Here is a 12,117-nt window from a genome sequence, read left to right as displayed (position 1 = left end):
AATACACGTTTACGTTTGATTTGAGCATCACTTCACCTCAATTTTGACCCCCTTTTAAACACACTCAAAATAAACAACACTGAACAAAGACCTTGTTTAAAAATGTTCCAGTTATCATTTATTTATCACGTAAAAATAGGTTTATGCTCTCAAGTGCATGCTTGTGCCATAGCAGAGGAGTGTGCATCAATCAAACGAACATTAGCCCCTCTGGAGTATATTTATCTGCTGAGCAGTAAGCTTGTAACTTTAATATAATATGTACATATCTTCTCTCCTCTTCCCGACCATTTTTTGACTCTTTATACTTCCAATAGATTCTCTACTCATCAATGTGAGAGGTTTAGTGCTGAGGGATGGTAACTTTCTCCCCATTTCGAACACCTAGGCGGTCAGTGTAAAGTAAAGCCAAGCAGCCGATCTGATAGATTAGGTTAAAATGAATCCCTCCAGTGTCAACATCATTACGCCTAGATCAGGTATGATCTGCTTAGATGTGGGAGAAAAGCTCCCTCCACTTTGGCCTAACAATGTGCCTCAACCTCCAGCCTCAGAACACCGCCCTTACTACTGTGACATGTTTCAAGGACACCCTCAAAGCCTCCTTGAAAAAGTGCAACATCCCCACTGACACCTGGGAATCCCTGGCCCAAGACCGCACAAAGTGGAGGAGAAGCACCCGGGAAGGTGCCAAACACCTCGAGTCTCTTCGCCTGGAGCAAGCAGTGGCCAAGCGCAGGCAGCGCAAGGAGCGCACATCAACCCAAGCACCCCACCCACCCGCCCCTTCAACCACTGTCTGCCCCACCTGTGACAGAGACTGTAGGTCCCGCATTGGACTCATCAGTCACCTGAGAACTCATTTTTAGTGTGGAAGCAAGTCATCCTCAGTTCCGAGGGACTGCCTAAGAAGGAAGACATGTTTCCATTCCTCACAGTAGCCAAGCCACTTCGAATGAGATTCTAATTTAGTCCCAAATTAGTAGCTACTTTTCTGCTGCGGGTTTGAGACTGCTCGTCATGGTTGAGGAATTTTTTTTGGATCATTTTCCACAGGGAGAATCTGGAAAAATTAGTTACGCTTAATGATGCTTTTTTAAAGCATGGTGTTTCCAGACAAATTAAAAAGAGGCTGAAGCAAAAGGTAGTTAAGATGCTAATGAGCTAGCTGTGATTCTGTTACCTCGTGGATTGTAAATAACCAATTCATTAGCCTGCCTCGGCAAACACCTTACACCCATTGTATTGCAAAACCTTTGATCCTTTCTAGTGGCTGTGAACAAAGAGATAGAAGAAAGAGACTGGAAAACAGCCTGGCAGGAATCTACTTGGAACAGAAGGGCTGCAAAGGCAGTCAGGGTTGTTAACGGAAAAGCTGTGAGGGCTTTTGCCAACAACAACAACTTGTATTTATATCGCGCCTTTAATGTAGTAAAACGTCCCAAGGCGCTGCACAGGAGTATTTTAAGACAAAAAATTTGACACCGAGCCACATAAGGATAAATTAGGGCAGGTGACCAAAAGCTTGGTGAAAGAGGTAGGTTTTAAGGAGCGTCTTAAAGGAGGAAAGAGAGGTAGCGAGGTTTAGGCAGGGAATTCCAGCGCTTAGGGCCCAGGCAACAGAAGGCACGGCCACCAAAGGTTGAGCGATTATAATCAGGGATGCTAAAGAGGGCAGAATTAGAGGAGCACAGATATCTTGGGGGGGTTGTGGGGCTGAAGGAGATTACAGAGATAGGAAGGGGCGAGGCAATGGAGGGATCTGAAAACAAGGATGAGAATTTTGAAATCGAGGCGCTGCTTAACCGGGAGCCAATGTAGGTCAGCGAGCACAGGGGAGATGGGCAAACAGGACTTGGTGTGAGTTAGGACAGGGGCAGCCGAGTTTTGAATTACCTGAAGTTTACGTAGGGTGGAATGTGGGAGGCCAGCCAGGAGTGAGTTGGAATAGTCAAGTCTAGAGGTAACAAAAGCACGGATGTGGGTTTCAGAAGCATATGAGCTGAGGCAAGGGCAGAGACGGGCGATGTTACCGAGGTGAAAGTAGGCGGTCTTTGTTATGCTGCGGATATGTGGTCGGAAGCTCATTTCAGGGTCAAATATGACACCAGTGTGGTTCAGCCTCAGACAGAGGTTAGGGAGAGGGATGGAGTCAGTGGCTTGGGAACAGAGTTTGTGGTGGGGACTGAAAACAATGGCTTCGGTCTTCCCAATATTTAACTGGAGAAAATTTCTGCTCATCCAGAACTGTATGTCGGACAAGCAGTCTGACAATTTAGACACCGTGGCGGGGTCGAGAGAAGAGACAGTGAGGTAGAGCTGGGTGTCGTCAGCGTACATGTGGAAACTGACGCTGTGTTTTCGGATGGTGAAGAGGTTAGAAATGCTGGAGAAAAGCAAGAAACCATCTTGTTTAAGTAAGATGCCCTACTGATGTGTGCTACCGTGGCACGTTCCTTATGTTATATTATCCCTCTAAGATTAGTTCTAAAGACTGAATTAAGTGAGCCTAGTTCTGCATCTTCACCTTACTGTGAAATTAAGCACATCTGGCCCTATCTCACCAAGTGTTTGTTTGGTCATCCCTCATAGAGATATAAAAGACACAAATGTCTGGTTCAGGTCATAAGCAGAAACCCTGGGTCATACAAACGGATTTATGACAGTGTGAGTCAACTTACACAAAAATAAGATGTCCGGACCACTTATGGAAGCGAGTAAGCGACTGCACCACAGTACCCGAGAAGGTATCTATGGCAGACCCAATTTTGTAACACTGCTCAAATGCATTCATGTAGAAGTCTTACAGTTGAAAGACAGAGGCGCCATTTACTGCATCAGAAGGGGCTGAATATAAAACAGATCCCAAGAAGTAAAAAGAGTATGGTAACCTATGGCTTTACCCAGTCCCCCATAACTCCTCTTCTTTAATAGTTAATGTAGAATTATAAATGAGAACAGTATTGACATCTTGCCAGCTCATAGCTTGGAGGGATTAAAATTGAATGTATTTGAGGTGTAGTAGCATAGTATATTGAAACATCAACATCCTGCGTCAGGCAGTAGTAGGACTTGGGTACGTGTCCTTGCACTACACTGGTGTGTGCCTTGACCATGTGTTTAAGTCCTAGTGTGTGACTTGAATCAGTAACCTTCTACTCAGGGAACTGAATAACTAAAATTAATCCTTTAACAAACTGAGGGACAGTAGCTACAACTTGGTTAGTTAAGACATACAAACTGGCATTCAAACTCAGGTTTGCCTCTCTCCTCTTGGGAGTGCGACATTTCACTACCAGAAATTTTCGGCTGCCAGAAATTGCAATTAATTTAATAGATTTACAAGGCTAGGAATTGCTGTTGGCCACATTAGTGAATAAATACTAAATGTATTTGTTTGGCATTCCTCTGCTTACTATTTTAACAGTCATTAACCCATTTAGACTCATGGGGTAGATTTTGCCGAACCTGTCGGGAAGAAGGCGGGACTTCCCCTTTCGGGTTTTTGACCCGCCTACTTCGACGTCCGGCCAATCCGCGCGATTTTCCCTTGATTGACCTTGTTGAGCCCACCCAGCGGGCTCAGCAGGCCAATTAAGGGCCACCCGGCAACAGGTGACGTCACAGACTGAAATTTCATCTGTCAAGAGTCCTTGACAGATGAAATATCAATGTTTGACAGCTGTTTGAAGCTGTCAAACACTGACAGTCTGAGTTCTGACATGAGTCATTCTGCACAGACTCAGTTAGAACTCACACCGGCACTCAATGTTGAAGGCTGTCACTTTTGACAGATCGCAGCCGTTCAGTTTTAAGTTCCAGCTGAGTGATGCGCTCCCGACAGCTACAGGAAGAAAGGCTGTTAAGGTAAGTACAGGTAAGTAAAAGTTCTTTACACACTTTAGACACACCAAACACACTTACCTTTGCACTTTAGACACACCAAACACACTTACCTGAGCGCCGACATCGCGACCCCTCCAACTCCTTCAACCCGACGGCCCGCCTGCTCTACCTGGCGTGGTTTGGAGCCGTCGGGAAACCCACACGAAACCCCTCAAAATAGGGATTAGGCTAAAAACTGCCTGTTAACTACCTGTTTAGAGGCAGTTAATTGGCACTAATCCCTTCCCGCCTGGTTTCGGCGGGTCCCAGTGCGGGGCGGGTACCCGCCGCCCCGGAAACTTACGTGGGGCGGGGTTTTGGGCGGGATGGTGTCGGGACCCCCAAATTCGGGATTTCCCCCCCCCCCCCCACACGCCTGAAACCCCGCCTGACGGCTCCCCGAAAATCTAGCCCATAGAATCATAGAATGGTCACAGCACGGAAGAAGGCCATTCGGCCCGTCGAGCCCATGCCGGCTCTCTGCAAGAGTACTACAGCTAGTCCCACTCCCCCGTCCTTCCCTGTAGCCCTGCAAATTTCTTTCCTTCAGATACTTACCCAACTCCCTTTTGAAAGCTGTGGTTGAATCTGCCTCCACCATCCTTTCAGGCAGTGCATTCCAGATCTTAACCACTCGCTGCGTAAAAAAGTTTTTTCTTATGTCGCCTTTGGTTCTTTTGCCAATCACCTTAAATCTGTGTCCTCTGGTTCTTGACCCTTCTGCCAATGGGAACAGTTTCTCTCTATCTACTCTGTCCAGACCCCTCATGATTTTGAACACCTCTATCAAATCTCCTCTCAATCTTCTCTGCTCCAAGGGGAACAACCCCAGCTTCTCCAGTCTACCAACGTAACTGAAGTCCCTCATTCCTGGAATCATTCTCGGAAATCTTTTCAGCACCTTCTCTAAGGCCTTCATATCCTTCCTAAAGTGTGGTGCCCAGAATTGGACACAGTACTCCTGTTGGGGCTGAACCAGTGTTTTATACAGGTTCATCATAATTTCCACACTTTTGCACTCTATACCTCTATTCATGAAGCCCAGGATCCTGTAAGCCTTTTTAACTGTTTTCTCAACCTGCCCTGCCACCTTCAATGATTTGTGCACACATACCCCCCAGGTCTCTCTGTTCGTGCACCCACTTCAGGATTGTACCATTTAGTTTATATGTCCTCTCCTCATTCTTTCTACCGAAATGTATCACTTCACACTTTTCTGCATTAAAGTTCATCTACCACGTGCCCGCCCATTTCACCAGCCTGTCTATGTCTTCCTGAAGTCTATCACTCTCCTCCTCACTGTTCAATATGCTTCCAAGTTTTGTGTCATCTGCAAATTTTGAAATTGTGCCCTGTACACTCACGTCCAAGTCATTAATATATACAGTATCAAGAAAAGCAGTGGTCCTAGAACTGACCCCGGGGAACACCACTGTATACCTTCCTCCAGTCTGAAAAACAACCATTCACTACTACGATAGCAAAATACTGCAGATGCTGGAAATCCAAAATAACAACAGAGAATGCTGGAAAAACTCAGCAGGTCAGGCAACATCCGTGGAGAGAAATTTGAGTTGACGTTTCGGTTGAAACCCTTCTTCAAAACTTCACTACTACTCTCTTGCCTGTCACTTAGCCAATTCCTATCCATGCTGCCACTGTCCCTTTTATTCCATGGGCTTCAACTTTGCTGGCAAGCCTATTATGTGGCACTTTGTCGAACGCATTTTGGAAATCCATGTACACCACGTCCACCGCATTGCCCTCATCAACCCTCTCTGTTACCTCATCAAAGAACTCAATTAAGTTAGTTAAACACGATTTGCCTTTAAACCAAAGGCTTAACATCTCTGTTAAACTATTGACTATTGGGAAGGGGAGTGGTTATAGCGATGAATAACCCTTGTCATGTGTACTAGATACTGTAATCTCACACCTGTCCTCACGTGCATTTCTCTTATCTTCCCAAAGGAACACTGATTAACGTTATAGTGAACACATAGAGTAATGATTACAGTGATTTCAATTTATTTTGTAGCATTCCTCACAACATAGAAAATAACAAAGCATACCACACTGTCCCTGTTAACAGGCTAAATACAACTTTTGTGACCAGTAATTTCTCTGAAATGGATTGGCACTAAATTGGAATTAAAGAGAAAATCGCCACTCCGTGTCTGCCTTCCTTACCAGACCTTGTAAATTGTTTCTGTGTGTCCTTTCTTAGCTAGACTGGAAGCCAAAGGATGGACCTATGATCCTCCCCCAGCTCTCTGTGTCCCAGGACTGGCTAGTTCAGCTGCTATCCTGCTAGGCGCAAGCTTCCTCAGAAACATGTCCCTTGCTGGGCTCACATGAATGAAGCCACACCAGCACAATCACCCAGTGTCCTCACTGGGATGTGTTCACAAATGCCACTGTCTCAAACTGCTGTGGCAAGAACTGCAATCATGGATAGACGTTTCAGCAGGGTATAATTTCTTTTGGCTAAATCCTAATCCGCATTGCCATACACCACATGCTATGGACTTAACCTCTGTTGTGCTTAGTTTAACTTAGTAACAACATTTTCAAAAATCATGAAATGCGACAATCACCAACAGCAATTTCTAGGCTACATTCCTTTATAATCAAATAAAAATAACCTGTCTATATAATACATATGTAATAGAATGGCTGAGGTAAAAAAAAAATCAGAAAAATGACAAACCTTTGGAAACAGATTCTACATATCTGTCTTCAAATATAATAGGAAGATTACTCCAGTCTCCATCTATATCCAGACACTCGATGGGCAGTGGAGGCATGCTGGTGAGGTAGGGCGAATTTCTGACAGCTGCCGCAGTCTGACTGTGACTTTGGATTCTAGGAGCAGGAAATGCATGAAGAGAGATTTAATGCTCTTACAAACTCTTAACTCTTAACTGAATATCATTTGTGTTGAGTAGGGATGAGCAGGTCTCAGGATAAGGCTGGTTGGCATAAAGCTTGGCTGGTGGGTGCCCACAAAAGACATAATACACATTTGTCTCAACTTCTCAATATTGAACTTCTTCTCGAAACTGGACAAAATGAACCTGACTTCTGTCAGCACCCAAATTTAATTCAGGCTTAAAATCCCTCCTTAGCCTGCAAAGGTTCTGACCAATGATACTACTTTAACCTATTGGTAATGATACAAAGATTTTCCAGCAGTTAGCTTTAGTGATAAAATCACTGCTGAAGGGGTAGAATAGAGTAATGGGAGGACAGGTCAGTGGAACGCAAAGGCTGGTAGAAGTTTGGAACTCACTTCTGCAAACGGCAGTTGATGCTGGATCAATTGTTCATTTTAAATCTGAGATTGATAAATTTCCGTTAACCAAAGGTATTAAGGGATATGGGGCAAAGGCGGGTATATGGAGTTAGGTTAGCCATGATCTCACTGAAAAGCAGAACAGGCTCGAGGGGCTAAATGGCCTACTCCTGTTCCTATGAATTATCAACACACTTTCTGATTTTTGTGGCTTAAACACCACCAGAGAATGAGCACATTAAAGGCTGGCTTTAGCCGTCAGCCTTGGCTCAGTAGTAGCATTCTCACCTCTGAGTTCAAACCCCTCTCCAGAACTTGAGCACATAATCCAGGCTGACACTTCAGCATAATACTGAGGGAATGCTGCACTGAGGTGTGGTCTTTTGTGTGAGATGTTAAACCGAGGCCAATCTGTCCTATCAGGTTGACGTAAAAGATCACATGGCACTATTCACAGTAGAGCAGAGAATTTCTCCTGGTATCCCCATGCCAATATTTATCCTTCAAACAACATCAATAAAAATGCATTACCTGCTCATTTATTTTATTGCTGTTTGTGGGACCTTGCTGTGCACAAATTGGTTGGCATATTTCCCTACATTACAACAGTGACTACACTATAAATAAAATTCGTCTTTGGCTGTATAGGTCTTTGGGACATACAGAGGTAATGAAAGGCGTTATATAAATGCAAGTTCTTTCTTTCTAGCTGTACACCATTTTTTTAAAGAAGTATTTTTCCTCTCAGGGATGGCTGGGGCTCTGTCCTTAAGAGGGACATCAGTGCCAGCCACAACTGACCTTGTTAACTGAGGATGTCAATTCCTGCACAATGTAATGAGAGCTGCCTAATGATGGACTTATTGCAGGCATCGGCACTCTTCTGGCCAGAGACAGATTGCAGTTGAAACAAATTGCTTTTCTGACAGCTAAAAGCTGGTTTTAGGTTTTTTTTGCGGGTGTGGGGGGGTTAGCAATTTAATTTTAAAGCATCCCCACCCAGGTTTTTGTTCTCCTTCAATTAATATCAGGAGGCAAGTGCGAATGGCAAAGATTTCAATCCATCCTCTCCTTACAGCCATTTTATTGGCCTATATACACACCAGGGTGTTATGTTCTAATATTTCATCGACTAGCAGTAATACAAAACAGCTCTAATGGTAAGTCGGCACATTTACAGTCAGCAGCCACCATCATCCAGAACATGATCCAGGGATTTATGTTAATCTTTTCTTGACTTAAGGTTTGCTTATCCCTGCCTCAAAGTAAAGCAACCAATGTTTCATTCTCATTCGTAGTCAGTTGAGCTATTAACTTAACAAATTCGATAATCCAGCAGAACTTTTGGAGTCCGCATTAGATAAAATCATTCAGTCTTGATACTTTTCTTGGTTGTCTCTTAAAAGCAAGTAACATTTTCCACCTTGTAAAGACACAATAGTGCTGAGGACTTTATTGCTTATCTTTCATATTTCTCGTCTTCTCTACTGAAGGCACTGGCTTATGCTTGGGCACAGTGGCATCAATTATCAGCTCCTCTGGTACCTCATGCAAGTACCCACTATTGATTGAGTGTTCTGTCCTCACGTGACATCCATGTGCACAAAGAGTTTCCAGCAGGATGCACTGGATAATGATCAGGCACACGAACCCCGGCTGATCTCGTTTTCCTAGCCCAAGGATCCTGATGCCAACTATGGCATTTCAGGCAACATCCAGTGGATATCAGTTATTTCGGCACAAACCACGAGATTGAAGAAGTTGTCGAATAAAAATAAATCGAAAGATTCTTCCCTTCAAGGATTTGAAGTTTATCAATATCTAAAAAAAATATTTTGTGATAAAACAGAGACACTGACAACGAGATACTATGCCACTGCTCTTAGTGCCTGAAACACAATCATTTCTAGGAACACCTAGATTTAATGATAACATTTACAGTTTTTTTTAGTTATCTCATGTAATTTAAAGTTGCATTATTTTCCCTTGGGCCAAGAAAAACGAAATTTCCCATCTGACTAATTCATTCTCTTCCATTTGTCAAAATGCAATGGAAATTATATCAAGTCAAATATCATCTTTATTATAGGTTGACCAAAAACAGCACTGCAATGGAGTTAAATCTTACTAACAGTATAGAGTGATTTCACCATCCATAGTGGCTATGTTGCAATTCCTCTTCCTCCTCCTCCCCCAAAGAAGATTTCAAGGTGACCTGATTGATTTTTTTAAAATTAAGGTAATCGAAAAGCTGAACCAGGCAAATCTTTCATTGCAGTAAAAGGGTCAAATACAAGTGACATGTTAAAAATTAAGAAGCGAGGAGTATGGAAGGAACTCAGATGGCACCTGATTAACACAAAGGATAATTCGCTTATTCATCTACATACTATCTTTTAGTGACATCGTCTGCAGACATCGGGGTAGCTTCCACATACATGCTGGTAACACCCAGCTCTGACTTTCCACCAACCCTCTCGATCCCTCCACTCTCTCTGTGCTGCCACGCTTCTTGCCTACCATGCAGTCCTAGATGAGCATTAACTTTTTCTACCTAAATATTCAAAAACTGAAGCTCATACAAAACTTTGCTATTTGTATCCCAGCCTGCACCAAATCACATCACCCTCCAAATTGGCTCCCTATCCACCAACATCTGAATTTTAAAATTCTTATCCTTGTCTGTAAAACCTTCCCTGGTTTTACCTCTTCCTATCTCTGAGTTTTAACCAGTCTTTTAACTCCTCTCAAACTCTCCATTTCTCTGACTCCAGTCGCTTGTAGAATTCCCCCCACTGTCTTTGAATACAATGGCCCTGAAATTAGATCGGGTGCTTGCCGCGCGTGCAAGCCCCCGATCTGCACTCACCCTGCGCGCCGACATCTGAAGCCCGGGCCTGCTTGCATTTCCTGTCACAGGCCCGGTTCAGCTGTCGGCGCGCTGTGCTAACCTGATCCAGCGGCGTAGTTAGTGCGATGTGCCAGCTGGGATCAGGTGAGCACTGTGCAGCCAATCAGGGAAGGGGAAACTCATTCATGAGTTTGACAGTAAGAGCTGTCAAACTCATGAAAAGTATGGGCTGCCAAAACACTACTTTAACTTTAAATAAAATTTTAAAAAACATCCCACTGATTATAATAACTATAAATAAGTTTTAAAAAATGTTTTAAACAATTAATCCATTTTTTGAAAAAAATAAATTTTTAAAAAATAGGGTCTAAAACTAAACTTACCATCCTGTAAATTCTTTAAAAATAACAAACCTGTGGAAAAAAAATGTCTACATTGTACTAAAAGCCCACTTACCTGAAAAACTAAATACTTACGTCTTGTTTTTCCACGTGTAAAGACCAGAGGCCTTTACACGCGCGCAACTTTGGAAAAAAAAAGGAATTTTACTGCGCACGCGCTGCCTGTGCAGTCGCGCGCGTTCTGCCTCTGAACCCCTTCGTTCAGAGGACAGGAAATGCCGGTTTTCCCAGCATGCGCTGTGCATGCTGAAAACCGGCATTTCCTCCGGCCAGACGCGTGAGTACCCCGACCGTACTCACGCGTTGGGACAGGAATTACTGGCCTACCTTCAGTTGTCTACTCCCTGGAATGTCCTCTCTACATCTCTCTGGCTCTCTAACTCCCTCCCCTCTTTTAAGTCCTTACTAAAAGAAAATCTCTCTATCTTTTTCGCTTTGGCTCCGGGTAAGTTTTCCACCATGCCCCTGTTAAATGTTTTGTGTCATTACTTTTTCCTATGAAGGTTCTATATAATTCCAAATTGCTGTTGTAGATTTATGGAGTTATGGGAAAAACGAAGTGTAAAAGCCATTGATGCAAGCAATATAAATGGGTTCAAAAAGCAACTGGAAATGTAAGAGTTTGAAGGAAAGCCAGGCCGCACCTTTTCCCCCCTTCTCTCTTTATTAAGTGTCTCCTTGGTCATGCACCATTCCTGCTCAAGGTTGACGACCATTCTCCCAAGCCTCTGCCAAATCTCCTCTTAAGGTGGCTGCTGGGAATTAGACAATAGTGACTAATGATGTTGCTTCCTTTAGTCTTCTCTAGGATCTGTCTGGTGAACTGCTCATGACAATGTAACTGATAGTGTAGACAAATGGCATAAACACATGCCATCACTAACACACTTTCTTGCACATAAGCATGACTTAATTGTGAAGTATGGAACACCATTAATTTAACAAGTAGGGTTTGTGACAAATGCAATGGCAATTAATGAGAAGACTCACATGTGCTCCTGGAATGTAAGTGCCATCTGTTTCTGGTGCTCCATGTAAAAGAAGGCCTCTGAGAATCTTCTTACCTGCATAGAGACAGACATGAATTTCATTAATCCCAATTTTCTCTCCACCTTTTCTTGCATTTATATAGGGCCCGATTTTCCCGATCGTGCGGGAAATTATCGGGTTCCCCGAATGTCGGGTTCCGACCCGAAAAAAAATGGGTCAGCCAGCTGCACACAATTTTCCCTCAAGCGGCCAATTAAGTTCCAACGTGTGGGCACCCTTGCTAATTGTCCATTTCCAGTCAGAAAGCCCCACAGTATGATGTCATCATTCGTGGTGCTTTTAAAGTGTCCAGCAAGCTTCTCCACCTCTGCAGGCTTCTCAACCAGTCTCGCAGAATGGCAGAGGAGCCTGCACCAGCTGCTGCCAGCGGCAGAGGCCGAGCTGCCGCCAGATTCAACGAGACGTCACTGCAGACATTGGTGGATGGGGTAAGGGCCCACAGGGAGGTCCTCTACCCTCGCTCAGGGAGGAAAAGGCTTCCCAAAGAGACCACGGCTGCCTGGATGGAGGTGGCTGCAGAGATCAACTCTGTGGGAGTCACCCGTCGCACCTGGATGCAGTGCAGGAAGCGCTTCCATGACCTTCACCGCACAGGGAAAGTAAGTACGAAGTTTCCATCACCCTTAACCTGATCC

The 12,117-nt window shown here is 44.0% G+C and overlaps 1 protein-coding gene across 2 annotated transcripts in view; it reads right to left on the bottom strand.

Annotated features, from left to right (window-relative positions):
* fam135b (family with sequence similarity 135 member B) overlaps nt 1-12,117 on the bottom strand; it is a 577,057-nt gene that overhangs the window by 69,955 nt on the left and 494,985 nt on the right. For both annotated transcript variants that reach the window (XR_015078967.1, XM_085992464.1), the window contains exons 11-12: nt 11,423-11,496; nt 6,596-6,750 (exon numbers count right to left, since the gene is read on the bottom strand). Coding sequence is in view for 1 of the 2 variants with exons in the window: in XM_085992464.1 (XP_085848590.1) it covers nt 6,596-6,750; nt 11,423-11,496 (229 nt within the window). In the remaining variant the exon portion in view is untranslated. The remainder of the gene's footprint in view (nt 1-6,595; nt 6,751-11,422; nt 11,497-12,117) is intronic.

The sequence above is a fragment of the Somniosus microcephalus genome, chromosome 7 (genome assembly GCF_052327205.1).
Source record: "Somniosus microcephalus isolate GS21.2 chromosome 7, FLI_Smic_1.0, whole genome shotgun sequence".
NCBI lineage: Eukaryota > Metazoa > Chordata > Chondrichthyes > Squaliformes > Somniosidae > Somniosus > Somniosus microcephalus.
The sequence above is the reverse complement of the archived record's forward strand: the minus strand, read 5'-3'. Positions and strand labels throughout refer to the sequence as shown.